At 33.0% G+C, this 27,944-nt stretch overlaps 2 protein-coding genes across 5 annotated transcripts; one reads left to right on the plus strand and one right to left on the minus strand.

Annotated features, from left to right (window-relative positions):
* The first annotated feature begins 20 nt into the window (after window positions 1–20).
* On the plus strand, window positions 21–16,060 carry LOC130636400 (dixin-like). 4 transcript variants are annotated; one of them, XM_057446107.1, is made up of 16 exons: window positions 21–1,419; window positions 6,385–6,520; window positions 7,343–7,462; window positions 9,705–9,939; window positions 10,355–10,733; window positions 11,042–11,116; window positions 11,253–11,306; window positions 11,716–11,766; window positions 12,068–12,313; window positions 12,667–12,855; window positions 12,998–13,099; window positions 13,222–13,278; window positions 13,925–13,994; window positions 14,080–14,185; window positions 14,643–14,751; window positions 15,776–16,060. In XM_057446107.1, exons 1-16 carry the CDS (start codon window positions 547–549, stop codon window positions 15,857–15,859), a joined length of 2,886 nt encoding a protein of 961 aa, XP_057302090.1. In that variant the 5' UTR covers window positions 21–546; the 3' UTR covers window positions 15,860–16,060. The 4 variants fall into 4 exon arrangements, with proteins under 4 accessions (XP_057302090.1, XP_057302093.1, XP_057302094.1 ...); XM_057446110.1 differs by lacking the exon at window positions 21–1,419 and adding an exon at window positions 2,307–2,459; XM_057446111.1 differs by lacking the exon at window positions 21–1,419 and adding an exon at window positions 2,842–2,860.
* Window positions 16,046–27,731, minus strand: LOC130636401 (protein EFR3 homolog B-like). The gene is made up of 23 exons (XM_057446112.1): window positions 27,440–27,731; window positions 26,679–26,829; window positions 26,016–26,137; window positions 25,688–25,754; window positions 25,227–25,303; window positions 24,854–25,009; window positions 24,646–24,724; window positions 24,117–24,252; window positions 23,608–23,690; window positions 22,516–22,579; window positions 21,998–22,145; window positions 21,616–21,667; window positions 20,349–20,442; window positions 19,539–19,617; window positions 19,310–19,385; window positions 18,915–19,076; window positions 18,222–18,353; window positions 17,410–17,611; window positions 17,147–17,235; window positions 17,023–17,074; window positions 16,476–16,561; window positions 16,349–16,398; window positions 16,046–16,181 (listed from the first exon to the last, which is right to left on the minus strand). The coding sequence occupies exons 1-23, from the start codon at window positions 27,655–27,657 to the stop codon at window positions 16,103–16,105; spliced, it is 2,454 nt and encodes an 817-aa protein (XP_057302095.1). The 5' UTR covers window positions 27,658–27,731; the 3' UTR covers window positions 16,046–16,102.
* Between the last annotated feature and the right edge of the window lie 213 nt (window positions 27,732–27,944).

Below are 27,944 nucleotides of genomic sequence, written 5' to 3' on the forward strand. Positions count from 1 at the left end.
ATTTTTTATGCTACTTTAAACACTGTCTTTTCACTTCAAAGATACCTACTGCTTAAGGTATCTTTGCCCCTAAGCCGATACTGTCAGCCATCACATTCATCATAAAGGCTAAATTCTCTGGGAAAGAAGTTGATTCTACCGTCACTATTAAAAGTTAGGAATCCATTAATTATTGTGGACAATATTAACACATTATAGATTGTTTGGGTTGGTTAGCATTTCTGAGTAACTCCTCCCATTGTCAATTTTTCTCCTATCTCGGTAGGGCCCGCCCCTTTCCATTGCCTCAACCTGAATAACTAAAAAGGGAGAACTTATAGTTGCTTTCAATATTCAAGACACTCTCCATTGCAGGTGGTTTTAAAATCAGCAGGTCTCAATTGAGATTATTTCTAGTGACTGAGTATGACTGTTTCATGCAACGAATTCCATCCATGTGGGTTGAACATAAAAATTTGAATTGTCGTGATCTTCCATTCTGCATTTTTAAAATTTCTGTTTTATTATTTCGAAAAAATAGGATTAAAAATTGTTTGGAAGACAAAGATGAGCTCACATATTGAAGCATCCTATACAACACTCTTGGACGTTTCAAACTTTCGAGAAGACACTCAATATGAACTCGATGAATTTATTAAAAGACAAACGAATTATCGTAACCAGGAAGAAACGAAACCAAAACTTAGGAGATCGTTAAGCTTGCCATCCCATAGGGTTGAGCGAGTTAAATCTGTTGCTAAAATACCAAAAACATTTCTACGGCAGCCGGAAGGTAAACAAAAACCACTGGTTAATCAGTATAATATGCAACAATCGGAAACAGCTACGGATGCCATGTTAGATGCGGATATGTCAATGGCTTCACAATACCGGTCACATACACGCAATCGCATCCGGACATATGACCCGGATGAATCACAACACCGGTCACCGAGCGTTAATAAAACAACCAAAGGCTTTAAGGAAATTAAAGTAGAAAATGAGGATATAAGTAAAACTGAGTCTATTAAATCTCCAAACATAACAAAAAGATTCAGGAAAGCATTTTTTAATGTGTTTCCGAAGACTTCTTTGCAAGATAACACAGCGAGAATAGGAACAGAAAGCCCGCGAAAATACAAAGACTTTGAAGATTCGAAATTAGCTTATGAACAGTTTCGACGTCAATTTGATTTAGGAGAACAGTTTCACGATAAAAATTACCAAAACAAACAGAAGAAGAACAAACACAAAACATTTGAGAATAAAACGAGTAATACTGACGTTAATAAAAACGGTAATATGAGCGACGGCGTTAAAGACGTTGAAATTGACGTTGACAAGTTTGACAATATTAAACGTGATGAAAGCATAAAGAAATTTAAGGAGAATGTGTCCGAAGAACAAAATCAATCAACTAATCAGCTTTTGAACAAAAAGGTTTGCTCTATTATTCTTTCATTCTTTTTTTGTTCCTTTTACTATAAATTATTTCTATATACACTGCAACCGTATGATTTGCATTAAAAAAGAACTGTGTCGTAGAGGCTAGTGACCAAAACTGGCAAGAAATAATTATCTAGCCCTGTCTAGTAATCGCAAATCATAAAAGGTGATACCCATCGACTGACACGTTAAAAGGAAGATAGATCTTCAATTTTTTATACTGCCTCCTATCATGAGGATTTTGCAAGGTGAGTCTAATTAACCTCGTCCCCAGGGTCTTGTGGCCCATGTATAAAATTTATTAAAAATACAAAATGCCCTGGGAACGAGGGCATTTTGTCTTTGTTTTCTAATCTCTCTCTGACACGGCTCTTAACCGATTTAAAAGAACATCACGGCGTGGACGAAAAAAATAAATAATTATTTTGGCTTTAGGGAAATCTTCCACTTTAGCAAATTATAAAAAATTAAAAAAATACAAAAAAACTATGAAGTGCTTTAATACGGGAAATACCTTTTCCGAGAACTAATTTTCGAAGTTTTATCCCCATTAAAACAATAGACCTGGACTCAAGTCGTCATATTTTTCTCTTGTTTGATTTTGCGAGATTAATCTTAGGTATTCTGCGCAACAAATTTGCGCTGAATTGACTTTTTGTCTGATGATCGCACATAATGTTGAACGCCTGGAACAGCTGAAGTGACAACCTAGCCACCGCCGCCGGCGGACCTACATGAACCAAAGAAGCCCTGGGGACTAGATTGATCTGAGGTGCGTTTGACCCTCAAATTTATAAATCCATTGGGATTTGTCAATATTTACATTCGATATATGATGGCGGTTTTTCTAAAAGCCATAATCGTTTTTCTCAATAATGTGTTTTGGGTCACAATATATAATAGATTGGATACTAATGAGAAAAGCCAGAGGCATAGTTAGACATACAAGTAAGGCATGATGAAGATCAAAAGTTAAAGCGTACCTCCCACTAAAAAACAAGTTGATTTTATGCAGCGTAGCTGATAGACACTAAGTACGTATTTCGCAAAACCAATAATTTTAGATAATAGAAGCCTTGTATTATATGTTTCTGCTGGCAAACCTGTGAAATATTGTTAAAAAAAGAAAATTAATTGATAGGGCAGGGCTCTTGAGAAATTATATCCTGGTCGTTCTATAAGGGATTGTTCGCAAATGATGTGAAATGTTTTTTCAGGATTTTTAACCCCCTTCTTCTACCCTCCTTTAAACTGCGACAACTTTGCTTTATCCCTCCCCTTACTGAAGCTGATGCCATTTATTATAAACAGACCCCCCAAAGTTGTTGGTGTCAAGACATTCATTCAACTGGAGATATTTATTACGGCAACAACTGCAGCAAAACATTTTAAAAATTAATAACTTTAAAATTACCACTATTATCATCACCATAGTGTAAGTATTTTTATAAGAAACCTTTGTTTGATTAGAAGTTTTGAGAATAGCTAAGGCAAGGGAGCCTAAAAATATGGTAACAGCAATTTTATAAGACAATGTAAGACAACAGCACTATGATGGCAGAAAATTTGCTGTCACTGAAATCAAGTATGATAATAGTTTCTAGGCCAAATAAAGCTTAGAAATCGTCATATTTGGTTCTACACTGATAAGACATGGCTGTGTGAAACTTAGAGATCACTGTATTTCATTCTAAAAAAACAAATGGACAGCCATATGAAGCTTTGATGTATCTCGTTATATATAAAATTATGAAAATAGTTCTGTGGAAAACTTAAAAGAAGCCATATTTTGTTGTAAAATGATGATCACATGGCCTTATGGAAAACTAGAACACAGCCTTTAAGCATTAAACCTTGTCGTGTTTTAAAATTATTCAATATCCCACATATTACAAAGCTTGAAATATCACAGTATTTTTCAATAAAAACAAGAATATTTTTAATTTTACAATTAAATTGAATTTATATACATTATCTTTCAATTTAATTTTTTTTCGTATTATTTAAGATAATTTTATAAAAAAATATTATTACAAACTAAAACTGTCTAAAATATGTTAAAATTTATTTGAGGAGACGCTCTAATTAGTTCCAATTCTCTTGTATCATGGATGGACTTATAGATGGTCCCTTAGCATTATGTCAAAAGATGGGTTAATGTTTATGACAACTCATTCCTTTAGAAAAACTAGAAATAAAGTCACAACAGCATTTATTTTTACCATTGGCAAAGTTGGAAGTCACTTATGGCGGCATTGCTGAATGTCGTTTCAATTTTCATGACTGGAAGATTGACGTCAACAGTAGTGTCACTTTCTTCGCCCCCTGTCAACTGTAGTATACCCCCTCTTCCCTAATGGTTGATGTCATTTGTGAACAATTCTTAAAGGGAACCCAAGGTATAAAATGATGTTAGACGTATATTATACAGCTTAAGAAGTTGGTTAACAAGTCTTTTTAAAATTTTTTAAAAGCTTTTTTCATTATCAAGATATTTACATAGCAAATTTTGACATTTTTTGTCATCAGTAATTTTGGACCTTTTAAGGGATGTGCATAGATATTATAAAGGTGAATTGATTAACATAATTTTTTTTGCCAAAATGACACTCGTTTGCTTGTCCCAGGCGTCTTAATTCAGGTGATAATCTAAGGACCAGAATATATAAGATTAACAATACAGTAAATTTTCCATGGGTAAACGACTATTTAGGTCCATCAACAAGTGATTTTGGTCTTTTAATCAACAATTGGCCAATTGATATTGAGTTCTGTGTTGACAGTCCAATTAAAAATGGCCAGTGATTAATAAAAGTTGTTTTCAGTAAACATTTAATCTGTATAGATGAAATTAGAATAAAAATAAAATTGGATTAGAATAAATAAAAAATTAATAAAAAATGGCAACTGCAACTTCGAGTTCTGTTAAACAACTTCATGGAAGGTTATCTAGCCCAGCAATACCATCACCTAGAATTATACAATTGAGTTCAAAAAGTCAGTCGGTAAGAAGCCTTATTATTAACATTTGTTTTAATAATATATACATGGATATATATACAATTACATTATATCAATTCCAATTTAAAACAAAAATAGATTTAAATTCTGAAAAGAATCAAACTTGTGAATAATTAAGTTGTGATTGCTAAAAATTATATTTGAAAATATTGATACTAGTTTAGCAAGTGTAACAAATTAATCTTAAAAAATTGGAGAAAGATTTATTTTTTAGTTTTATTTCAATTAATATCTTAAAATACTTAAGGTCAAGATGGAAGACTGTTGTTAAGAAAAATATTCTTCATGTTGTAACATGGTTCCATGTTATTTTTATTTTTATTTTATACACCGTCTGTTGTAATTATTCTTTGAATAATTAATTTTCATAAATCTCTGTCTTGAGAAATAAAGAACAAAAATAAATATTTTAAAATTTCTTCAAGCACTTGTTTTGTGAGATGTAGTTCTTTTTTATGAAGATGCTGAAATTTAAGAAAAAGAAGATACGAATGCAGGTTGGCTTGCTTGTACTTTTTGTTATTAAATATATATTTGTGTATTTTTCTGTTTACTGTGTCTTTTTCACTTCTAGTATTCTATCACTGTCTTTCTATTTGTAAATACCTAAATTTTTAGTTATACGTGTACAACACAATAAATTTCTGCACACTTAATATTACCAGACATTCATTTTTCATGCAATTCCTAAAAGTAATAGATGAGAATTCTTATGTGCATCTTTATTTATTGCACATCTTTTGAAGTTATTAGTTTATAAAACTTTTTATAAACGAATTGTTTTGCATGGCAAGACACTTATTTGTATATTTTTTTATTGCTTATGAAAAACACACATAGTGTATTACGAAATTTTAAAGAGATGTTTCCTATTTATTTCATTTTTTCTTATTGACAGAATGAGTGCAAGCATCATGTATGGCTAACAGCAAGCAAACTATAATACTAAATGTCAAAATTTTTTTATATTTAATAAAAAAAGATTAAAAAAATACAAAACTTATTCCATCTGTGTCGTTATCACAATATATATTTTAATAAACGTTTTTTCTCTCGTTTTCTAGAATTTATTGCTGCATCAAGTTTGTTTTAATATTTTTGACATCTTTCTGGCAAAAATGGTAGCAGCAAACAAGGAAATGTTTGAAAAGGGACTGTATGATAACTTTTTGGGTGCATGGTAAACAAAAGAAATAAAAATGACTGGTTCTTTTTAAAGGTGTTAATTGAAATATAACAATGAACATTAAGAGAAAAGGGGGTACAACACAACAGATAAAAATAAATGCATAAATCACTTATTCAATATCTTTTAACTTAATAAAAAGAATAATAAAAAAAAACCCATAACAATTATTAAATTTAGATAGAGAAAAAAGTCTAGAATTTGTGTTTATTTAAACTGAACCTTGCAGCTTTCCTTCTTTTTCGGAACAAGCTTTTGAACTTAAAGACACCATAAACCGCCCAGCTTTTCTAATTTCAAAAGGATTGAGAATTTAATAGAAATTTTAAAAGAGAAGTTTCAAGATTTCAAACTGTTCCTGTGTAAAAACTTATTGACTTTTTAAGGTTTATGTTTATATTTAAAAAAAGTATTACCAAACTTAAAATCTCATTATTTATTTTTCTAGTTTTACTTTTTTTGATTTTCTTGCACCCGAAAAAAAATAATCCGTGCATGTACAGCAGCAGCAGCAATGATGGCGATAATCAACATTCTTTACTTTCACTCAACATGAAATATGATTGATGCAGTTGAGATGCTGTATTTCTATCAAATGTTAACTCAGATTTATGCTCTTCCCTGGCGCTTTCCCAATGTGTTTCCCACAGTTGGCTACCAAAAGGAGGTCATCTGGGGGTTTATTCTTGAAACAATGAAACAATATAATTCAGAATAAAAACAAATAAATAATCAGTGTAATTTGTTTATAGATGCTTCACCAGGTTGATACTTACGTTAGTTGGATTAACAGTCAGCTGGAAAAGCGATCAAACAGTCGTCATGTTTTGAATTTGTCACAAGATTTACGAGATGGTGTTGTTTTGTTGCAACTAGTCGAAGTTATTAGTAAGTTGAATATTCTGATATTTCTTTAGCCTTCCTAATTTGTGTCTGCAGTAAGTAAACGATTGCTGAGGCAAATGCTGGCTTGATAAAGCTTTAAGGTTCAGGTCAGCAATTAGTTAGGACGTGACAAAAATTGAATTAGAAAGCTTGTTTATGGCTAATTAAATTAGAGAAATTTAGTTGTATTTTAAAAATCTGGTGTGTTGATTCTTTTTTTAAAGGTTTTTTTGTGCTGATTTATTCCACGTTGTAAATACAACTGCAGTAGATTTAGTCAATGTACTATACTCAAATTTATCGTATTTGAATATCGTATTTACAAGTTCCCCTAATTAATTTTAAATGTAAATATCTCATGACCCTCTAATTTGAATGAATAACCCTTTCTGTTTTTAAAAAACATTGCTTTTTTAGTAGAATAGTGTTTGGTTATAATTTAGTGAGACACTAAGAATTAACAATACAACCAAATTAGTTTCAAATTTTTTGGTTTCTTGTGATGTCTTGCAGAATATTCAGCCAAGCTGAAAATTTCTAAATTTAATTGTTTACATTTTTCTTTTTTTTACTCAAGTAGATCTTTATGTAAGAGGCATGTTAAAATTATTATAATGTTCTTTAAACATATTTAATGAGCATTTCCTGTCTAAAAGCTCATCCCTCGAATGAGAGCCACACCTAAAAGTCGTAATTTTATTATTATTGTTTTTAATTTATTATATAATTTATTATTTAATCCTAATTTCTATAAATTAGAAATTAAATTTAACAAGTAATAGGTATTTTATATATATTTCTAAAATGGTTTCTAATTTTTTTTAGGCCGAGAGAAACAAAATATCTGCAATGGTTCTTCCTTGTCTGATATGAGGAATAACATTAGTAACGTTTTGGAATTTTTATCGAGAAATAATGTTCGAATACACCACATCATGCCAAAAGGTATTGTTTATTTTCTTTTTCACTGCGAAAAGTATATTGACAAGTTTTAATAGTACAATATTAGATTGTGAACTCAACGCAATGCTATATTTTGTATGTTCTCATTTTTTATTAAAAGCAGATTTTTATATATTTTTTGCTTACATGTTTGTATTAAAGCAACAGTTGCTAAGGACAGGTTTAACTTCAGGTCAAACACCAAACGACTCTCATGCAACTGACATGTTTTGAAAGTTACGCAACTAAGGTACAAGATTGAGTAATCTACTAGCTTCCTACAAAACAGTTTTTAAAAGAATTATTAGTTTTTTTTTTCATAATAAACAGTAGTGTAAAGCTAAATTACGGTTAAATTTAAATATTACATTTTACACTTTCTAAGCAACCAAGATTTTAGCCATAAAAAGTGACAGTGAAATTAAAAATCAAGTTGTTGTTTATTTTTTATTCCCAACACCAACCCACGATAGTAAAAGACACTGTAAAATTGTTCATAATTGTTACTTTACATTAGAAACTTCGATAGTCGACAACTGTGCTGATTCCAAAAACTTTGTTGTAATTATTTTGTTTTGTAATTTTATGACGCACTTTTTAAGTGTATTATAACAGGTTCACTCTTTCTTAGCAACAATGTCATTCCTAATATTTTTGTTCCAAAATGGCTAAAATCTGATTATGAATGCCCCCATGAGAAACTGTGCTTAAAACTATACACGAGAAAAAAAGAAAGTATAATTATTTTTGCCAACTTGTTACTCATTCAAAAGGCCACAGTGATATCCAGGGCATCCGAATATAGTTGCTCACATGTAGCAATATTTGACGACTAAATTTACAATTGAAATATTAAGATATATGTGATATCTTTATCATATATAATATGGCTTTAAAGATATACTGAGTATGCGGTGATGGAAACTAACATCACCAAAGTTTTAGTTTTAAAAGAGTTGGAGTATCACTCCTCACAGATTATTTTTTTGACATTTGGGAGACCTTAATTCTGATATTCTTTTAAAACTTGATTCACAATAAATTGTGTTACATTGAAGTATTGTGTATTCAACCCCTAATAAAACCGGATCATGGAATTAAAATATGTTGGGTAGAGCTTAACTAACATTTGGCCTAAAATCGAATGAAATACTTAGTTGCTCTGAAATTTTTTTATTATGTTGACAACCTCTGATCACGTTATTTTATAAAAAAAAATGTACTATTTCTTTATTATTTGGTCAAACTCTTTTATTTTTTTCAAAAAGTCTTATAAGCCTCCTTTAGAATGCCTAAATTCTGTAACACAGAAATTACGGCTAATACTAAACAAATCTTTTGTACTGGTTCCATTACAATGGTCTAAAAGCGCCCTAAAACAATCTTCAAATCAAAAATCTTTTTTTTTCTTAAGTTATATTGCATTTTTGATTTTTAGGAAATAGGCCCAAGGATGCAAGTACAGTTATCATGTACGGCTACATGCTCATATCTTCAAATTGATTTACAAAAAGGGGTACGCGCAAAAACGAAGGCCCAAAAATACGAAATGCGTAGTGTGTTAATTTGGCAGGTCAAATTTTATTTTGACATTTATAATCAACATTCACAGAGATATTTGAGTTATATTTCAATTTATTTCTAAAGCATTCCTGACTAGGTGGTACGTGCGTGTTCTGAAGCAAAACATTTAAAGGAATGCCTGTAAAACACGGACAGATTGGCTTCGTTGACTCCATAATTTCGTTGAACATATATCAGTATTTCGCACAACGAACTGGTGATCTACATATGAGTTGGCATAACCGTGTATATATATCATATACACTATATACTATACATCATTCGCATATCATATATATCATTCGCATATCATATATATCATTCACATATCATATATGTCACCATGTAATATTCGTATATATGATTCGTTGAATATTGCTACATACGTGCAACCACATCCGATACAGATATAAGTTACGTCTACGTTGTGCTACACAATACTTTTCCTAAAACACTTAAAACAATTTACAATGCAGGAAATCATTTAACAGGATCAAAACTAGATCGCTTGATGAATAACAAATGAGTTATCCTGGTAACTAATGCAAGCAATCTCAAGCAGGAAAGAAATTAGCCTTTTCATCAATGGTACTGAAAAAGACATTTTTAGGCCCATATTTTTTCTGGACCTGTCATTAACTGTCTAAGAATTGTACTGAGATATAAAATATTTTTGCTATAGAGATCATGGAGGGAAATTTAAAAGCCACAATGCGACTTGTTCTCGCCCTTGCTGCTCATTTCAAACCGGATTCGTTCAAGTATCAAACACTACAAAACACACCTGAAGGAGGAACTGGTACCAACCTACAGCGTGGCACGTCACTTGCGTCGCTCGTGACTGATGCTGCTGCATCTTTGGCTGAAGCCAGTAAGAATGCATCCAATGGTGGAGTGTCTCTGCATTATAAACACAGGTAGATTTTTACTTTTTCCTGGGTTTTTATGCAATGTTATGATGAAAAGGATAACGTGTAAATTTGTGTTACAAACAACAACAACTTTTTGGCCTCGCTTAACAAAAATAATTTTTTGTGATGAAGTGTAAGTTATCCATGTGTTTTCATCTTACTTTAGCACAGAGTCGATAGTCTTATAATGGTATTTGCTTTATAATGGTATTTGTTTTTATTGTTTATCCACACTACTGTCAACTTTTCTTTTCTTTTCTCTTTTTGAGGGCAATAGCCAATTTGGTTTGCATTGGAAACTTTTGTTTTTGAGAGCAACAGCCAATTTAATGTGCACATCAGTTCTGTCTCTCTGTAATAGGTGTTTTTACAGCTCAGGTTTCTCCTCACAAATTTTTTAAATTTATCCATTTTTTTATAGAAACCAATCTCGGCAAATTTTAACACCAACCAAACTGCAATCATCGGAATCTTCAAATGCGTCATCTCGAACGTCTTCATATTCAGCTCCATCAACTAAGTCAAACATATTGAGGTTAGGTAACTGTGAAATACCAGACCTGCCCCAATCTCCAGGAGCATCAAGATCGCAGAGAAATTTCTCGAAAACAAAACAAATACCAAAAAATAGTCCTGTGTTAGCCAGAGACGAGAACTTACATGCTAGAAGAAAGTTGATCGCAGAGCAGAGTGAGTGTAGTGATGAAATAACAGAACGTGAAGAAGTCCTGCAGAGACATGATTGTCTACTTGATGATTTGGGAGCGACAAAAGAAGTTTTAGCGCAGTTGCAAAACTTAGTACGTATCGATTACGCTTTTGATTTGAATTGTGGTTTAGAATATATTTGGGAAGCAATAGGATGTTTTGGATATGAGATAAAACTGGTCTTTATGTGGGAATGATTTTTGAGGTGATGTGGAACATTTTCTAGGAAGAAATAGATTAGACTGTTCTTTATAAAGATACGTTTTGGGGGGTAGGGGAGGGTGAGAGGGGAAGGAGAGGAGGCACGACGGGAGGGTTGTGGGTAACTCGGAGTTTTAGGGTTAAAACGGAAATCTCGCGGATAAGATGTTTTTTAATTTTTTTTTTAATTTCTTTTCAGCTTTTGAATGGTTGCACACCGGAGGAAGAATACGGCATGGAATCACCGAAAGACGAATCTTATCAAGAACAATTGGTATGTTTGGTAATGCTTGGTCCTAATTCCAATAATCCTCAGTTTGATATCTTTATCAGGTTGTGTGCTTTAAAGCCTCAACTTGTCGCATGGTCAGTTGCCGTAATATCAATTTTGCATCATTTTTTGGTTATAGATTATGAAAAATATTATTTTGGACCACAAGAACGAAGAATGCGACGACTTAAGGGTGTGTATTTGACTTGTTTATAATTATCTGTTTTTTATGACTTCTTTTGCCACGTCGTGGACCTAAAGACTATATAAAATATTTAGCAGATAATTGATAACTTTCTTTCATCAAACAACACCATTCTATTTTTCCTCATAATTTGATTCTGCTATTTATAAATCTTTTAAAGCAGATGGATCGACATTTACATCTGCGCAGGATATCTGTTTAGCTGCTGTTTCAATGACCCTAAACGTAGCCTTGCGGTAGTTACCTAGTCTATTTTAAACGGTTGTTTCTCTAGGTTTCTTTTCTTCTTTATTAGACTGACTCTGAAAGGTGTTATCAATAAATATATTACGGACATGCGTAAAAGCTGGATACTGCGTTTAACTCTCGATCATGTAACCTTTTGTTGATATTTTAGGCTCAACTAAACGAGTTGAAAGAAATCAATATGACTTGGGGTGGTGAAAAGGTAATGCGTGGATTTGCGTTGAATTTACCGTCATAGCATTCTATAAAAGGGCGCCGTTTCCAAAATAACTTGCAATTATTCTAGTACATGAAAAATTTGATGGTCGTTTAAATTAGGCTGGAAAGAAAAAAAAACTAATTTTATCATGAATATCACTTTGATTGTCTTTGACATTCCGAATGCGATAACTGTTAATAAAAAAATTTAATTTCTCGCGAGAATACGTTTCTTTTAAAAACCGCGAAAATTTTTAACAACAAAATATAGCTTTCTATTGAATTCTATTTCTATTAAATTATAGACTGGCCTAGAACTACGTGTATCTCAACAAGAGCAACTTATTTTGTCTCTAAAATCCAAACTTTTGCACTACGAGATATCGAAGAAGAATACTCACGAACAACAACTCGAATCCTTACTTCGCGAAAGAGACCGGGAGCTACAACTTTTGCACGAAGAGTTGACTAAGCGAGACGATATTATACATCAACAAACCGCGGAAATCGATACTTTGAGTAACGATGTTGTCAGTAAAGCGAGAATCGAGGTATGTTAATTTCAAACGTTCAAAATTGCAACCGAATCGATTCGACTGTAATTTTAAATGGTTAAATAATGCTAATTTATGCTAAAAATTTACGAAATAAAGATGTTTCGATTTCATACGTGGGTCAAAAATCTGATGATCGAATTATGTACGTCAGGCGAACCCGCGTATGTTTCCACAGGCTAGTTGCCGATTTTAATGGCTTTTATTTTTACGATCAAGATATAGCTTTTACAGAACTGCTTCTGCCTATATATCGGTCTTATTCCAATTTATAATCGGGTACATCGCAATTAAAACATGAAAAAACTTCGATAAAGCGTTGTTGTTAATCGGTATTTTTATATTTGCAGGCGAATCTCCATGCAAAACTTGAGGTGAGTGAGTCCATGGTTAGCAGTCTTCGCTTACAAGTAAAAGAGTTAACAGAGAGAATGCATACATCATCGCTGACAGAAAGAAGTTTTAACAAAGTTGGAAGCAACGTAGGAAACATTACCAATAAAATCAATGAAGCAAAGTTTCAAAAGGATAAACAAAAGGTTAATAATTTGTATTGTGTTCTAAAAATAATTCCCTTGCCCTTTAATATTGTGGTTAGATGAAAGGGGAACGCAAGGTGAGGTAGTCAACCATCCAGTCCGAGAAACATATTTTATACTTTCTAATTTTATTGATCCACAGATATCTCGAGAGCATGATAATATGAAAACCACGTTAAATAACATTCGACGTCATTTCAAAGATGAAGACCCAGTACAACATGCTTTTGAAAGTATGGAACATGTAAGTGTGTTGTTTTAAAAGGTTGAATCTATGGTTTCTTGAACTCGACGAAAAAATTCAAAATATTATACTTCAAAATATGTGTGAAAAGTTTTCGGTGATTCTTTTGTTTTTTGTTTTAGAGTATGTCATCTTTGATTGATACAATCTCTATGATGGAGAGCAATGTTAAAAACGAGGTGGATATATGTTTCGTTTAATTTTGCTGTTAGACATTTGTACTATCTTAAGGGAAGGAATTTTCGTCAGGAAATGTTTTTTGCGAATGTTGTCCTCATTTGTGAAACAATTTCACGAAATTTAGCAATAATAGTCGGTTGCCCGTGGTAGAATCCATAATATAGATTCCTGATTCCTGAAATCTACCGCGAAATAAAATAAAAATGTTTATTGGAGGAAATTAATTCTACGCAAATTGACATTTTCCCAAAGAATTCATTCTGACCACAACCAAATAGCTTCTGACTTATTGTTGAAAACGACCTAAATATATATATAAAAAAATGTCCTTTATTCTTCCGCGATATATGCGTCGACATTGGTAATTTTCTGACCTTTAATTCGCGAAAAAATTTGCAAAAATGTTTTCCCCTAAGCTACTGATATGACAAGTTTATCTTATTATAAAATCATCGGAAAGAAGGGCTGTTTCATTTTTTGCCACTATTTTTACAATCAAAGAATTTCAATTTGTGGTCAATAGTGATACTGTCATTTCTCTAATTTAACGCAGCAAATTAAATAATTATTTTCGAGGTACCGCGTTAATAATTAGAGGTAAAAAAAGACAATAAAAGTAATAGGAATTTTTTCTTTTCTTTTTAGGATAATCGACAACTCAGTGCGCCTAAAGTATCCACCGTCAATGTCAAGAGTCCAGCTAGTTCTGATTCAGGTTAGACACTCATCTTAAATATACTTTTCTTAGTTTTATTTTATGTGAAATTGGTTTTGCTTACTTCTTTACGTGTTGGTTTTAGGTTATGACCATAATGCAAATTTCAACCTCGAAGGAGGAGAACAAGTAAAAATTGTATATTTTCTCGGAAAATCGATTACACCAGTACTTAAAACAAGTGATATAGGGTAAGCAGTAATTACGTTTAGTGCCGATGGTTTCTTTGTTTTGCATTATTATCAGAGCTACTACTCGCGAAATAAATTTAGCGCAGTTCCTGATTTGCGAAAATTTCTTCCGCAAAATAAATTAAAAACTCATTGGCGAAAATTAATTAACGATTTGAAACCTACTTTTGAAAACGAAAAGACCTAATTATGTATAAAGAATGTCCGTAACTTTCACGCTGATGTTGAAGATTTTCTTAAAGCCTCAAAATTCAATTTCTTGCGCGAAATTCGCAATTTTCAGACAAGGAAGAAAGTATACACTGAAGTACACTGCTAAATCCTGAGAGAATTCTAATTGGAACATTTCGCGAGAATTATTTTCTTTATAAACCAATTGTACAATTTTTAGACAAATCTTTTAAAAAAGGAATCCCAAAACAAGGTTTTAAGATGAATTTTCACTTCGTCTTTTTAGGTTGGGCTTCTTCACGCTGAGGGATTTTAAACAAGTTGTTAAAAGACCTGGACACTACCGATATTTCTTCAAATCTGTTGATAAAGATTTTGGCTTCGTCAGAGAGGAGGTATTTAATTTTCCCTGACAACTGCAGGAGGCCGAAAATTTTAATATTACCGTAACTGTTAGTTTCTTTGTATAAGTTAACCATGTCCAGGGAAATTGAATTACCCTTTTTTTCCAAAGTGGAAACTTCTTAAAGCGGACACTTCACTTATGGGACCAAAATTGCTGATTTTTTCCAAATCCTCCATGGGAGAATTTACTTCAGTTCTCCAATTGTGCAGAAAAAGTGATCAGGTTATTAATGATTAATTGAATTTCCGCACCCGAAGGCGTAGGAAATTCTTTAAAACCGTCGTTTTTTTTTTTCGGAGCATTTTTTGAGAAAAAATCGACCCTGGGATTTCACGTTCCTCTGAGTATTGGTATAACTGACTAACTAACTAACCCTGTCCCAAATGGTCAATTTAAACTTCGTACCCATCTAAATAACGTTTCAGGCCGAAATTGGTATTTGTTTTTGACAAAATTTGGCACAGTTGTCACCTAAATGTCATTTTAGGCCAAAATTGGTCCAAAAATTAAAACTACTTTATTTTCAACAAAGTTTGACACAGTTAACAAATAAAGTATGCTGAACATGATGGTGACATCAAAATTTTGATTTTTGTCACCTAAATGTCATTCCATGCCAAAATTGGTCCAAAAATTAAAACACTTAAAACTAAATGCCGTTTAAGACCATAAACCTTTTACTCGCAAGACTTTCAACCATAAATGATAGGCTGTATTTTTTGTTAGCAATTTCTTTTAAAACGTGAGTTTATTATGACACGTTTCGTTTTGTTTGCGTTTGTTTGTGCTTTATCTTCAGAGCTTCATGCACCAAAACTCTTAAACAAATTAGCAGGTTGTCATCAAATATTTTGGTAGCGAGCGGAAATTCTTAGAGCACCCAGGGCTTCTTGTTATTTTTAACTAGCACAGCAGGATGAGAAAAAATAAAATGAAACGTAAAAATTAAAAACAATTATTTTTGATTGTCTATAGGTGTTCACTGTATTTGCAATCTGTGTTCTGCATTTTAGCTCTTGTTCGACGATGATATTGTTCCTGGTAGCGAGAACAAGATAGTAGCCTGGTTGGAAAAAAGTCTTGGGGAAGACGTGTGATGAAAAAATCCAAATTTCTTTTATTTTTATCGTTTGACGACCAACTTTTATTTATATTTTTAAACTGTACAATTTATTACTATGCTTTGTAAATAGACTTTTATACTTCTAGTTGCAAAGATAATTTATTCTCGTACTGACAACGAGGCTGAGCTGTAAATATTTGCAGAAAGCTAATAATATATGTTATATATTTCTAAAGTGTTCTATTCAATTAAAATATGTACAATGATGGATCACTAATTAATACACAAGTAGAGATGGAAACTCAATCTCAAACAAGTTCTTTGTAAGTTCTTGGTTTCGTGGAGTGTCCAAAGTTCTAGAAAAATACGATTACAAAATGAAAGTAAAAATACAGCGGTAGCGAGTTTCGTAGTCATATCAGGACTGTAAATTTTATCCTTTCCGCTCATGTAATACATTTCCGGAAATTTACTTAGGTGCTTGCACCAAGTAAACAAATATTTAAGAGAAATACAAACTTACCGACACGCGACATCGAGAGATTTCTTCAACGAATTTTCGATTTCTTGTTTCTAAAAGTCAAATTGAAAAAAGTCAGTTAACAAAAGACCACCACAAAGCCTCATGAAAGTTAAAAATGAAGATTTACCACTCTTGTGTTATGGTTAATTATTTCTTCATAAGGAACTGTTTGAAAATCTAACACATGATCTCTCTTCTCCACATTTTCGCCACCTAAAATTTAAACAGTTTGTATAAAGATAAAGCTCCTCCTGCGAAAAAAAAGTTGTCATGACGCATCATGTGTGAAAAAAAATGAGGTGTTGTTTTAAATATGTTTTCGTCTACCCAGTTTGATATTTTGAACACATTTAAACGAATTCCCCATATCTCGGAAGCCATTAAAGATTTTTCAAAGAAATAAAGATTCATAGACAAACTTTTCAAGCTCTCTCATATGAAATCAACTTGTTTTTTCGCAAGAGGTAACCTTCAACGTTTCGAAGTTAGCACACATCGATAAACATTTTTCACACCATTTGCTACCTGGCTTGCCATTGTTTTCCTAATAACTCTTGGAAGAATATTTCGACTTCTTAATAAAAATGGGTAATAACTCTGCTCTGTGCTAATTATTGAAACTATGTTTATTGAAATACGGACAAACAAACCACCAATGCAATAATGTAACTTACGTAATGCATCTTTTAAATCTTCATAAGTAATTTTAGGTACTGGAGCATCCACCTATAATGTTTACATCACGCGTGTTAATAACATATCACGGTTACTCGCACACAATTTGCAGCATTGACCTACTCTGTATATGCTTGACCCAACACTTAACAGGGAGTCAGCTTTCACAATCGGAATGTGTTCAGGAATGGATGCATTTGATAAATTACGAACTAAAGAAAAATTCGAGTTATTAGAAAATCTCAGATGATAACCATTAATTGCAAATATCTGAATAGAAGTATAGGACTAGATCGTTGGAGAAGTAGTACTCGAAGTTAATCTCAACAAGAAACTTTCGCGCAATCAGTTTGTCTTCTAGCAAGTAATCAACCGATTCCACGTACCAGCTGGTTTTGGTTCATATGGCGTTTCAATGGCATTCGTCTCATAGTTGCTACTTCGTAACGCATTTACAATTGTGTTTCTATCGAAGAAGAAACTGTCGTCTAATGTAGAATGTCTTTGCTCGTCAATTAAAACGTCATCAGCTGCAAACGCTACTGACGGAAGCAGCCATCTTGCTTGCTCGTGTCTTTTCGCTAGAACCTGTAAGTTAAATTAAATGTCAACAAAAAGAATGCAAGCAAAAGCAGCATTGCCCAACGACAACTTAATTAGCCAGGAGACCCAGAAAAATTATCTTTGCCCACGTGATCATTTTTTGGGAAACCCTATCTTTTTTAATGTTTTGTGTTGGAATGGTGCCACTCACCTAAACAAACATGATTGATTCCCTATTATTTAAGAAGGTAAGATGTGGCCACGGTGGCCTTATGGTCATTAAGTGTTTGTTCTGATAAATTATTTTATGTTTAATTGGCAAATTTGAATTTAGGGATTTGCTCTGACAAATTATTTTGCGTCTAAGCTTTCGTATGAGAGAAACTCGTTTAATATCCTTGAAAAAAGCTTACTTAAGTTAACTAAGCTTTGACTTTATAGGCTAAGCATGGACACTTTGTACCGGATTTGACTTGATGTTAGACCACATTACAGCCAAACGTCATCGAAAAAGACGAATTTAGCATCCTAACATTTTATAATTCATTAGGGTTTGTAAAATAGGCATGGTACTATCAATTAAAAGATCAATAAATATTTGATCTAAGTTAAGTTGCATCTTAGTGACCCCCTCCCAAAAAACACAGATGCTTACCTCTTCACAATGACGTAATATAGAAGGTATGGTTGTCAAGTCACTGATTAGCAAGAAAAATACAACTGTGAGAGAATGTAAACAAGACTGCTGAGTCAGCGTTAGTTTGCAATCTTTCGATCTTGCATAATTCTAAAAGAAACAAAAAAAAATATTAAAAAACAATGGGAAGTCTATATAGACTGGAAAATCTTAACTTCTGTAAATAATTCCAACCATACACGTAGTGTAACCATTACTGTTTGCCGGAGGGCTGCACATTTTTTTTATACATCGAAGGTCCTGTTAATGCTAAAAGCCATACAAGGGTCGCATAGAATTTATATTGTAGATATCGGAAAAATTTTATTAAATAGACACATCAACAAATTGAAGAACACTCTCCCTCTCCCTTCTTTACACATGATATGCATAAAAATATCTGGTTATTATTTTAGTTTAAAGGTTCGCCAACACAATGATAACCATAAAAAATCTGGTCAAATTCCAGTTAAAATTTCCACAATACAAATTTGAGGTCTGTAGGACAAAACGTGCATTTATTTCAAATATCCATTTCGAACTTTATTTTTCGCTACATTTTACTTAAAAAATCTCACGAATTTCTAAGATTTCTTTCAAAGAAAAATTTAAAATCCAGCACGGTTCCTTCAGTGTCTGTGTTAATTATGCGTAAAGGAATAAATTATATACCTGTATTCCCAGGACAAAACCAACCAATTCGACAATAACATCTTCCTCACCAAACTCCAACGCCAGTAAGCAAATTATATCTGTCAGCAGTTTGATATCACATGGACGATTGTTCAACAAACGACAACTTTGATACAGGTGAAAGTAGAAATACTGACTGTTCTAAAAATAAACAAGAAAATATCGTGCAACTTGCATGTAGTATCGAATAAATAACGTGCAATATCGTATAAACAACGAAGTTGGCAACCTCTCTATAGCGGATACATTTTGCTGAAACCGTTGGTGTCTGCTATAAAAAGCATGCACTGCATAAAATGAGTTATTCTTTGAAGTTAAAGAGTTAAAATCAGCCATAAGACACATATTTTCACTCAAAATAATTCGACATTTACCTTTTTCATAAAAACTGAATCTTGTCGGGAACATTTCTCAATGTTGAAAGTTAACTCGCCCGTGGTCGAATACAAGCTAAAACGAGAATTATTCTCGAAAAGACTGGTAGATACATCAAATCAAACAATGAAAAATCCTTTACTTTAGAGGCCTGGTAATTGGTGATGCACATATCGAGGAAAACTGGTAGGGGAATAGAGCAAGTTAAACAGAAACAGTAGGATCTACCTTAGATTGTCTATTGCTTTGAGATTTTTGTGTCGATCGAGTAGCGATACTAATAATTTGCCAACATAAAATCGAACATCTAGAAGAACAACAAAAACAAGTTACTGAACATTTCGATAAATTACCTTATCAATAAAAAAGTCGGGAAAAAAAACTAAATTTTGGCTTAAGTTAATCAATTTTCGCCAGGACTTATTTTCGTGAATTGGTCCATGCCAGATATTTTGCAATGACTTTTTTCGCGAATGGACCATTTTAGATTTTTTGCACATGGCAAATCCAGCATTTTCATGCAAGCATAAGTAGCGATATGTTGATTCTTAGGTACAAAAACATGGTTGAAGAAATGTACTGTCGGCTTAAGAAAAGATTATCATGGGTAGGTTTCTTAAAAAAACCCGAATACTGGCATCACTAAGGATTTTTATCCCAAAGAGCAGGCGAGAAAAGTACAACAATTAGTGGAGAAGTCAATGGGATGCAAAGACATTCGCGAAATGTTTAAAAAAGCAGAAAAACGTAATAAAGAAATCTTGTGAGGTGTGGAGAAAGAGAGAGAGAGAAATAAAACCCGAAAAAAATCAATTCATTTCTAATTAATTTTAGTGAATTATATTCCTCAGAAATTTTCGCGCAGATAAATTAGGTAATATTTGCGAAATTAATCTTCGCGAAAATTAATCAACTTAAGGTGATAATCTTTACCGACCAAATATTTTTTGCCCACTAAGATTTTTTTAACGACTTTTCTTTTACTGATAAGGTATAACAAAAGTAACAGAAGAAAATAGATGTTTAAAAATCACACACCTGAATTTTTAAACAACAAGCCTGTCAAGACAGCATCCATTAGTTTGGCGGAAAATGTAGAAGAAAACTGCTTGGTTCGATGACTTTCAGCGACCTGGGAAAATATTCAGAACGCCTGTAAAACTATCCCGGCCGAATTACATCGGGACAAGATAACAAAACTTCGTTCGCACACGAAATATAGTCTCTATAATAATAGCCGTATTCCGTCTGTCTGTCTCTGCGCGGACCCCCCGCTGAGTTAGAAAATGATGTTACAGAAACACGAATATCAAATGCGATATATTTTTATCCACTTTGTTGCGACGGGTAAATATAAAGGACGGGCAAACCCGTGGATTTTTCCACGGGCAACGACTAGTCTTTTTAATAATAGCCGTCGTCTGTCTGTCTGTGTGTCCGCGAAAGCCGTGTCCAGTAACGGAGACACGAAATTTTTAAAATGCGCACGAATATTCAATGTGATATATTTCTGTCCACTTTGCTGCAACGGGTTAATTTATAGGACGGGCGACCCCGTGGATTTTTCCACGGGCTAACGACTATCTATATTATAATGCCTGTATACGTCTGTCCTCCCGTCCGTCGGTCTGTCTGTCACGCAAAATGGTAGCTTAGCTGCGCAGGTAGCGAGACGCACGCAATGCGGTATAAAAAGGTCGGGCGAAACCGTGAATTTTCCACGGGCAACGGCTAGTTTTTTATATATTAGATTTACACGCGGGCTCAGAAATGTTGCTAAGGTCAACATAACTTCCTCAAACATAACTTCCTCAAACATAACTTCCTCAAGGTCAACATAATTTCCTTAACCTTTGTGCCTTCATTGGCCCTAACACAGTCGTATTCAAAAGTGTAACTAGAGAATTTTAAACTTCTGTCCACTTGGCCTACGTATCTGAAAAAAATGTTCGGTTTTTCTCGATCATTTTTAAGAATATGTGGAAAAACTCCACAATTTTTTCAGGCCCTTTGTATTTCTTAATTAGTTTTTTTCTCGGCATTATTTAAAATTTTTTGACAAAAGATGGATAAAATATTAAAATCCTCGCGAAAAATTTTAACAAAGTTTAAAATTTTCAAAATCATACTGTTTTTACCTATCCTATCTATAAACCAAAAAATTTTAATAACATTAAATTCGGGAATGATCTTTTATTATTACAGTGAAGATAGTAAAAAAACTTGTGAAAAAAAGAAAATGCCTGTGATAGCAGTAAGCATTCAAGAGTTAAAAAGTTTAAAGTGACTATAAAGAATTCTCTACCTGAAGTAAACATTTCAACAGATTAAGCTGCACAAGTTCTTCAGTGGGATCACTAAAAATATAATTGTGTGAAATCTTTAGTAAGTGCATAACTTCTGTAAGAACCTATATATCTTTGAACGGTATCATTACAAACAAGCCACTAGCAATAGGTGACAAATGTTTGTGCAGTTAAAGGCTTCCCCGTATTTCTATCCTAACAAGCGAATACTTGAAAACCATTGTGGCTATAAACGTCATATTTCGTGGCTTTTTTACACCAGCAATTGCTATGTAACAAAAACTTTTAAAGATTTGAACTACATCCACGAAACGTTTCGTTACTACAACACAAGTAAAACAGGGACGCTAATAACTTTACCGACAAGTATAAAAAACTTACGCGGTGGCAATACCGATATCTTCTTCAGTTTCGCTTACTATACTCTGCTTCTTCTTCGCGTCGGTGGAATTTAAATTGGGAACTTTCATGATAATAAATAACATCACGTCTACACGTTGGTAGTCGGCTAGGATTGATGAGAAAGCACCTACGAGGAGATCACAGGTCGTTAAAACAAACTTGATGACACCAGCAAGCTCCTTAAAGGTTTAATTTAGGAAAGTAGAAAGGTCCCTCCGTCCGTCTGTCAGTTATTAATTCATTAGTCATTAGTTTAGATATCATTTTCATCGTAACTGACGTTCTTACGAGTAAAGATTTCTCCCCGGTAGACAACGCCTTTATGTCGGATCTAAAACCACGACGTCTTATACACAAACCTATCTTCTGACTGAGCTACCCCGTAATTTTGAAAATTAAATACGAGCTTCACTAGACGAAATTTTCGTGGTCTCGCTGAAAAATTATAAACATAATCCGATGATACATCTCACATCGAGATATTTCAGCTAACATACCTGCTGCGTTAATGATTGCATTTTGCACCAATACTTCACTGTGCTCGGGTTTGCTCGATGAAGACTGAAAGAAAAAATATAGTAAAATAAAATTAATATCTCAATCATGGACGCTTCGGATGGATCTTAGATTAAATGAATTTTAAATTTTGATGCATTTGACAAAAAAATAAAAATTTTTTTTTTGAAAACTGAGTCATGTTTTAAAGAAAAGAGATATAAAATGGTTTATTTAACACTGAAACTATCAACAATACTAAACTGGAAACCTGCCTTAAAGACTCTTTCATTATTAACCTCTTTTACGATACCTTTTTTTCGATTAAGGTGTACAGGTAATATATGAATGCACAGGTTCTCTGACTCCATCAAATAAACAACTCTATGCTAAAAACGTTTTTCCATACGCATCGAAATTTTGATATATTGAGACCTCAGCGTAACTGAATGTTATTTTTATTCAACATTAGAAAGAATTCCTTAACAAAAGATTTTTGCACCAATTCCGTAGTTAGGCACAGTTCTCATCAAATTTACGCGCAACGTTATATTTCGCACATCTATTTTTATCGCGCATCAAGGTTTAACGCACATTTAACTTTCAAACATTTCTTACGGGTAATACATAAAAAAGAAGGTTCGTTAATAAATATAATTTTAATTTATATAGAAAGGGATCGCCTTTTTGTATGGCTGATTAGCGCTCGAAAGCTTCAATTTCGAATTTACGCCAAACAGCGTGAATTATCTACGGAGTTTTATTTTTGGATTACTTAAATCTCGTAATTTGTTTCTCCAAATTTCACGAAATAGAATTTTTAAGCACATTTTAAAACGAAATATTCTGCGCACATCACATTTTCCCTGACAAATGCGCAGCAGGTTTGCGCGGAGATTTCCAGGTAAGTTTTCAGAATAGCTTACGAAACAACGTTGTTTCGTTATTCAAGTGATTTTTTTTGATGAACAAGGATACTGTTCTTTTTAGTAAAAGTTATAAATAAAAAAGACAGAAAGATTGAATAATTCTACAAATCACATCAAATGAGGTGACGCTATTAAATGAATGTTTTTCTCTCTGGTTGGTCTCACCTTGCTGTCTTTAGTGCACATGAAATCAACAGAGATCTTTAAATGCTTCAGTAGCGTGTTAAATACTTCCAGAATAGAAGGACCTAAAAAATATCAACAACTAATCAGAAATTAGAAACGAATGGGGCACCATTCAACGTGAAGGGACACCACTCAGCTTAAAGGGACACCACTCTGCGTGAAGGGACACAATTCAGTGTGAAAGGACACCAGTTAAAAAGATTATTTAGAATCAGGTTACAAATATTGAAATTCAAATATTACTTTTTTAGATTTAAGTGGCAGTTTAATAAAGGAAAATTCAAAGAAACTCACGCGTTAAAAACACGTAAATGTTATGGTAAAAAAACATTAGGCGCAAATAATGCTAGGAGACATATTTCTATTTTTTTAAATTTCTATTCTCTTAATGTATGCATAGGTAACAACCAGGTCATATGTAGTTCTATATTGAAAACAGTGTAAAATTGTGACATGGTTTATTCTTGCCACAACAACAAAGTTCGTACCTATAGATCCTACAGTAGCAATTCCAACCGAAGCTGATATCATCTCCACCACACTTGCACGCATTTCCGCTTCACTGTTTTTGTGCTTGTCAAGATGTGAGAGAAGGAGTTCAATTGCACGATACGAATATTGATTCTAAAAAAAGTCAGGTGTACAAAAATTAAAACTTTTTCGTATGCAAGAATACACATCTATTTTTTGTACATGTCCTACTTAATTTACAAAAACCATTATTTTTAAACAATTATTTATCTCTATCTTAAAAATACCGGTAGTCGGTATACGCAAAGTTGGGTAGTGTTACGGAATCACTAAATGCGATACAATAAGGGCAAGGGACCCCGTGGATTTTTCCACCGGCTACCGGCTAGTCTCTATAATAATAGCCGTATCTGTTTGTGCGCGACAAAAAAATCGTGTTACTTTAAAGGACAGGTAAACCAGTAAACTTATCCACGGGCTACCAACTAGTATATGCAGATTTCCTTAGGACTTGTAATCTAAATTAAACTAACACAAAGTATTTACCGGGATCGAGTACATAATAATCTTGAAAATATGAATTGGAAATTCATTTTTTAACCACAAGCTTCTCGTGTCCATAAATCTGGAAGCAAGAAAAAATAATGTGTGGTTTTGTTTCACGTTGGTTGAAAAACAAGCAAATAAGCAGACAAACAACAAAGAAACTCTGCGCAAAACTTCTATGAGACAATACTTAACCCAGGTGACTTACGTAAGTAAGGGATACAATATGGCGGCGATGTTATTGAAACCTGCTCGTGTAACCAACTCACGTAAACACAAATCAGCAAGATGTGCAGGGTCTTCATTTTGGTCATCTGGACTCTCCACTTGAGCAGACATACTTGCGGAAGATTTCCGAAGTAATCTAAAGAAAACATAAAACTTCTTTATAAAATAGACACCTCCCTAATAATTCTAAGAAATTTTTAAGACTGTAACTATTTAGCAATGGAGTAACATCGGTTCTATTCAAGTAACATACGCACTCCGAACTTGTCAATATTCACAACGGACTTAAGATCTTAGGTTATTGGGTTACATTTTTATAGAAATAGAACAAAACAAATCAAAACAAAACTTACGCCTCTGAGTTGGATTCAATATTAAAGAGCAAAGCAGGAACAATCTTACTCATATGAACATCATCCCAAATATTCGCCTGAAAAAAAAAAAAACAACAAACTTTTATTGGGTGTTGTATTGCTAAACTAACATTATTAGAATTGAAGTCATTTTAGAGTGACGCCTAAATCAGTCGGCTAAACGTCATCCCATATTTGGAAGGGAAGGTTTGGGTAAATTATTTCGCGTTTAACTATCTCGTGAATTTTTTTTTAACAGGAAATATTTTCAACGTGCAGTCAACACACTTAACAGGAGAGTATATATGAGTGCTTATGAGTTGGGAATTAATCATACTTAATTTGATTGTTCTAATTGTTGCTGACGTCAGGATGGCCATTTTTCAACGAATTTCGAGGCCTTCGTGGGCCGCCGTTGATTCTTTAAGCGTGCTGGCATAACATTTGTAATATTTACTAACCTGTAAATCATCATTCACTGTTTTACGTACAACACCTTGAAGTCCTTGTAAGCCAGATAGACGAATCCTAAAAGAAAAGTGAACAAAATTGTAAGCAAGTATTCAAAACCATAATTTTTAAAAACTCGACACGTAATGTGTTTTCCTGAGACTTCCACATCATATCTCACAAGCTAGTGAAAAAAAAATTAAATCCAAAATCTGAAAAATCTGAAACCTAGATTTTCTAACAACACTAAAAACAATAAATTCAGTATCAAGCTGCTTGAAAAAGTCTGATGTACAAATCTTTATTCATGTTAAACACAAGAGGAGAAAGAAATCATACTTTTTTTCTATTTCAGAATCTTCGTTACTTCCATAACATAACTGACTGAATCTTGAAATGAAAAATTCATAACGCCGATGATATGAGGGGGTGTCTTCATCAATATTTGCAAACTTTACGAACTAAAAAATAAATAAATGAATAAATGAATGAATAAATGACTGTGCGGGCGAGTAAGCGAGCGAGTGAGTGAATGAGTCAGAGGAACAATTCGGATTGCAGGTAATTTTTTGGGCGTTAACCAACAGTATTTGTTTAAAAGGTTGTAACAAATTTGAAAAGTATTTTTCAAAAAAATCGTTATATATTAAATTATAACTCACAACACTACAGTCATGGACAAAATTAATGAAACAAAGACAGATTCTTTTCCTCATTTTTCAAACACGGACAAAAGCGTGATATGGTCACTACTCTGAAGACAGCAGGCTTCAAACAGACACCTTTGCGCACACATTAGCCAGGTAGAGTGCTTGTGAAATTCGCTAATAGCATTCGTTCAGTCTCCATTTTTACCCAAAAAGCATTGGTTAATTCTTTATTTTTAAATACAATATGAAATATTTCTTTATATTCCTTAGTTTATATTCCTTAGTCCTCAGTACAAGTAGGAAAAAACATCTAAAAACAAGGGAATCGTTTTAGAATAAACATAACACTCACAGAATTTGTTGCACATATCTGCAAACCCGATTCACTTGACTCCAGTAGAGTTGAGACCATCTTTAAGAAACTTTCAACAAACAAATTCAAACTGGATGATCGACAAGCCAACAACAAGTGATCCATCGCCTCCATTGCTATGTAAACAAACCTAAAGTCAAGTGAAGAATGTCTTAGGCTCAAACAAACTTCTAATGAGGCTTATAAGAAAAGTAGCTATGGTCGTGAAATTTTTACGCTCAATAACCAACAGTTTTTTTTAACAATTTGTAATCACCAAAACCATGGTGTAACCTGTAGCGAGTGAAAAAATTAATTGCCTTGCTTTTTCAGACGATTTGTTGTTAGGTAAACATTTCTATGTTACTTTTTCCAATTCTTTGTGAGCGAGTAAACGTAACAAAAATAGACATAGGATAGATTCAGACATTATAATATGTACAATAGAAACAGCTACAAGACAGTAAACTAAAAAATTCAATTTTTGATCCACTATGACGAAAACCATAAGGAAAAGTAAAAAAAAAACGTTTTGGCCAAAATAAATCTAATAGATAGATCAAATTTTAATACTGAATTTTTTTTGCTTAGATAGGGTTTATTAAAAAACGCCAATCAACTCGAGTTATGGAAAACAAAGCGAATCAACTAAGTCAGACAATAATTTATATTTGGTATATAAGCTATTAAAATGCACAATTTTTTCTCACAAAAAGAGGCCATACAGTCAGTTTATGTGATGTTGTCCTTGCCTCACTCACCCAATACGTTTGCGGTATAAATGATTATTAATCCTCAAAAACATGTAATCACCAATTCGATCGAGTTTCTCTGGAGCTTGCAAAGCATAGAAGGTTAATTTCTCCATGTTTGATTTGACAAGACCTTGACTTGGATCTGATGGGAAGACATTATCCACTAATCGTTTGTATCTTGGTCGAAGGTTTCCAAAGCAACCACAAACACTCGAAGTAGCCATCTTTTATTTTAATGTTCTTTTTTTTCTCTTTTTTTATTATTTTTACCTAGAAATTTTTCAAAAAATATAGCAAGTAGAGGTAAATATAGAGGTAAAACAGGGATTGTAAACAAAATTCTTCAAGACCTCTAAATGGTGTAAAAGTTAACAAACAGGATTACCACTCGTTTGACAACCTATTTTCGGAGAATTTAGGAGGATTTTAGCTGTTTTTGTCAGGAGATTAATTCGATTCGCAGGTAAAATGATACAAATAGTTAGTAGATTTTATGAGGGCTTGAATTAGT

This window comes from Hydractinia symbiolongicarpus, chromosome 3 (assembly GCF_029227915.1).
Source record: "Hydractinia symbiolongicarpus strain clone_291-10 chromosome 3, HSymV2.1, whole genome shotgun sequence".
Classification (NCBI taxonomy): Eukaryota; Metazoa; Cnidaria; class Hydrozoa; order Anthoathecata; family Hydractiniidae; genus Hydractinia; species Hydractinia symbiolongicarpus.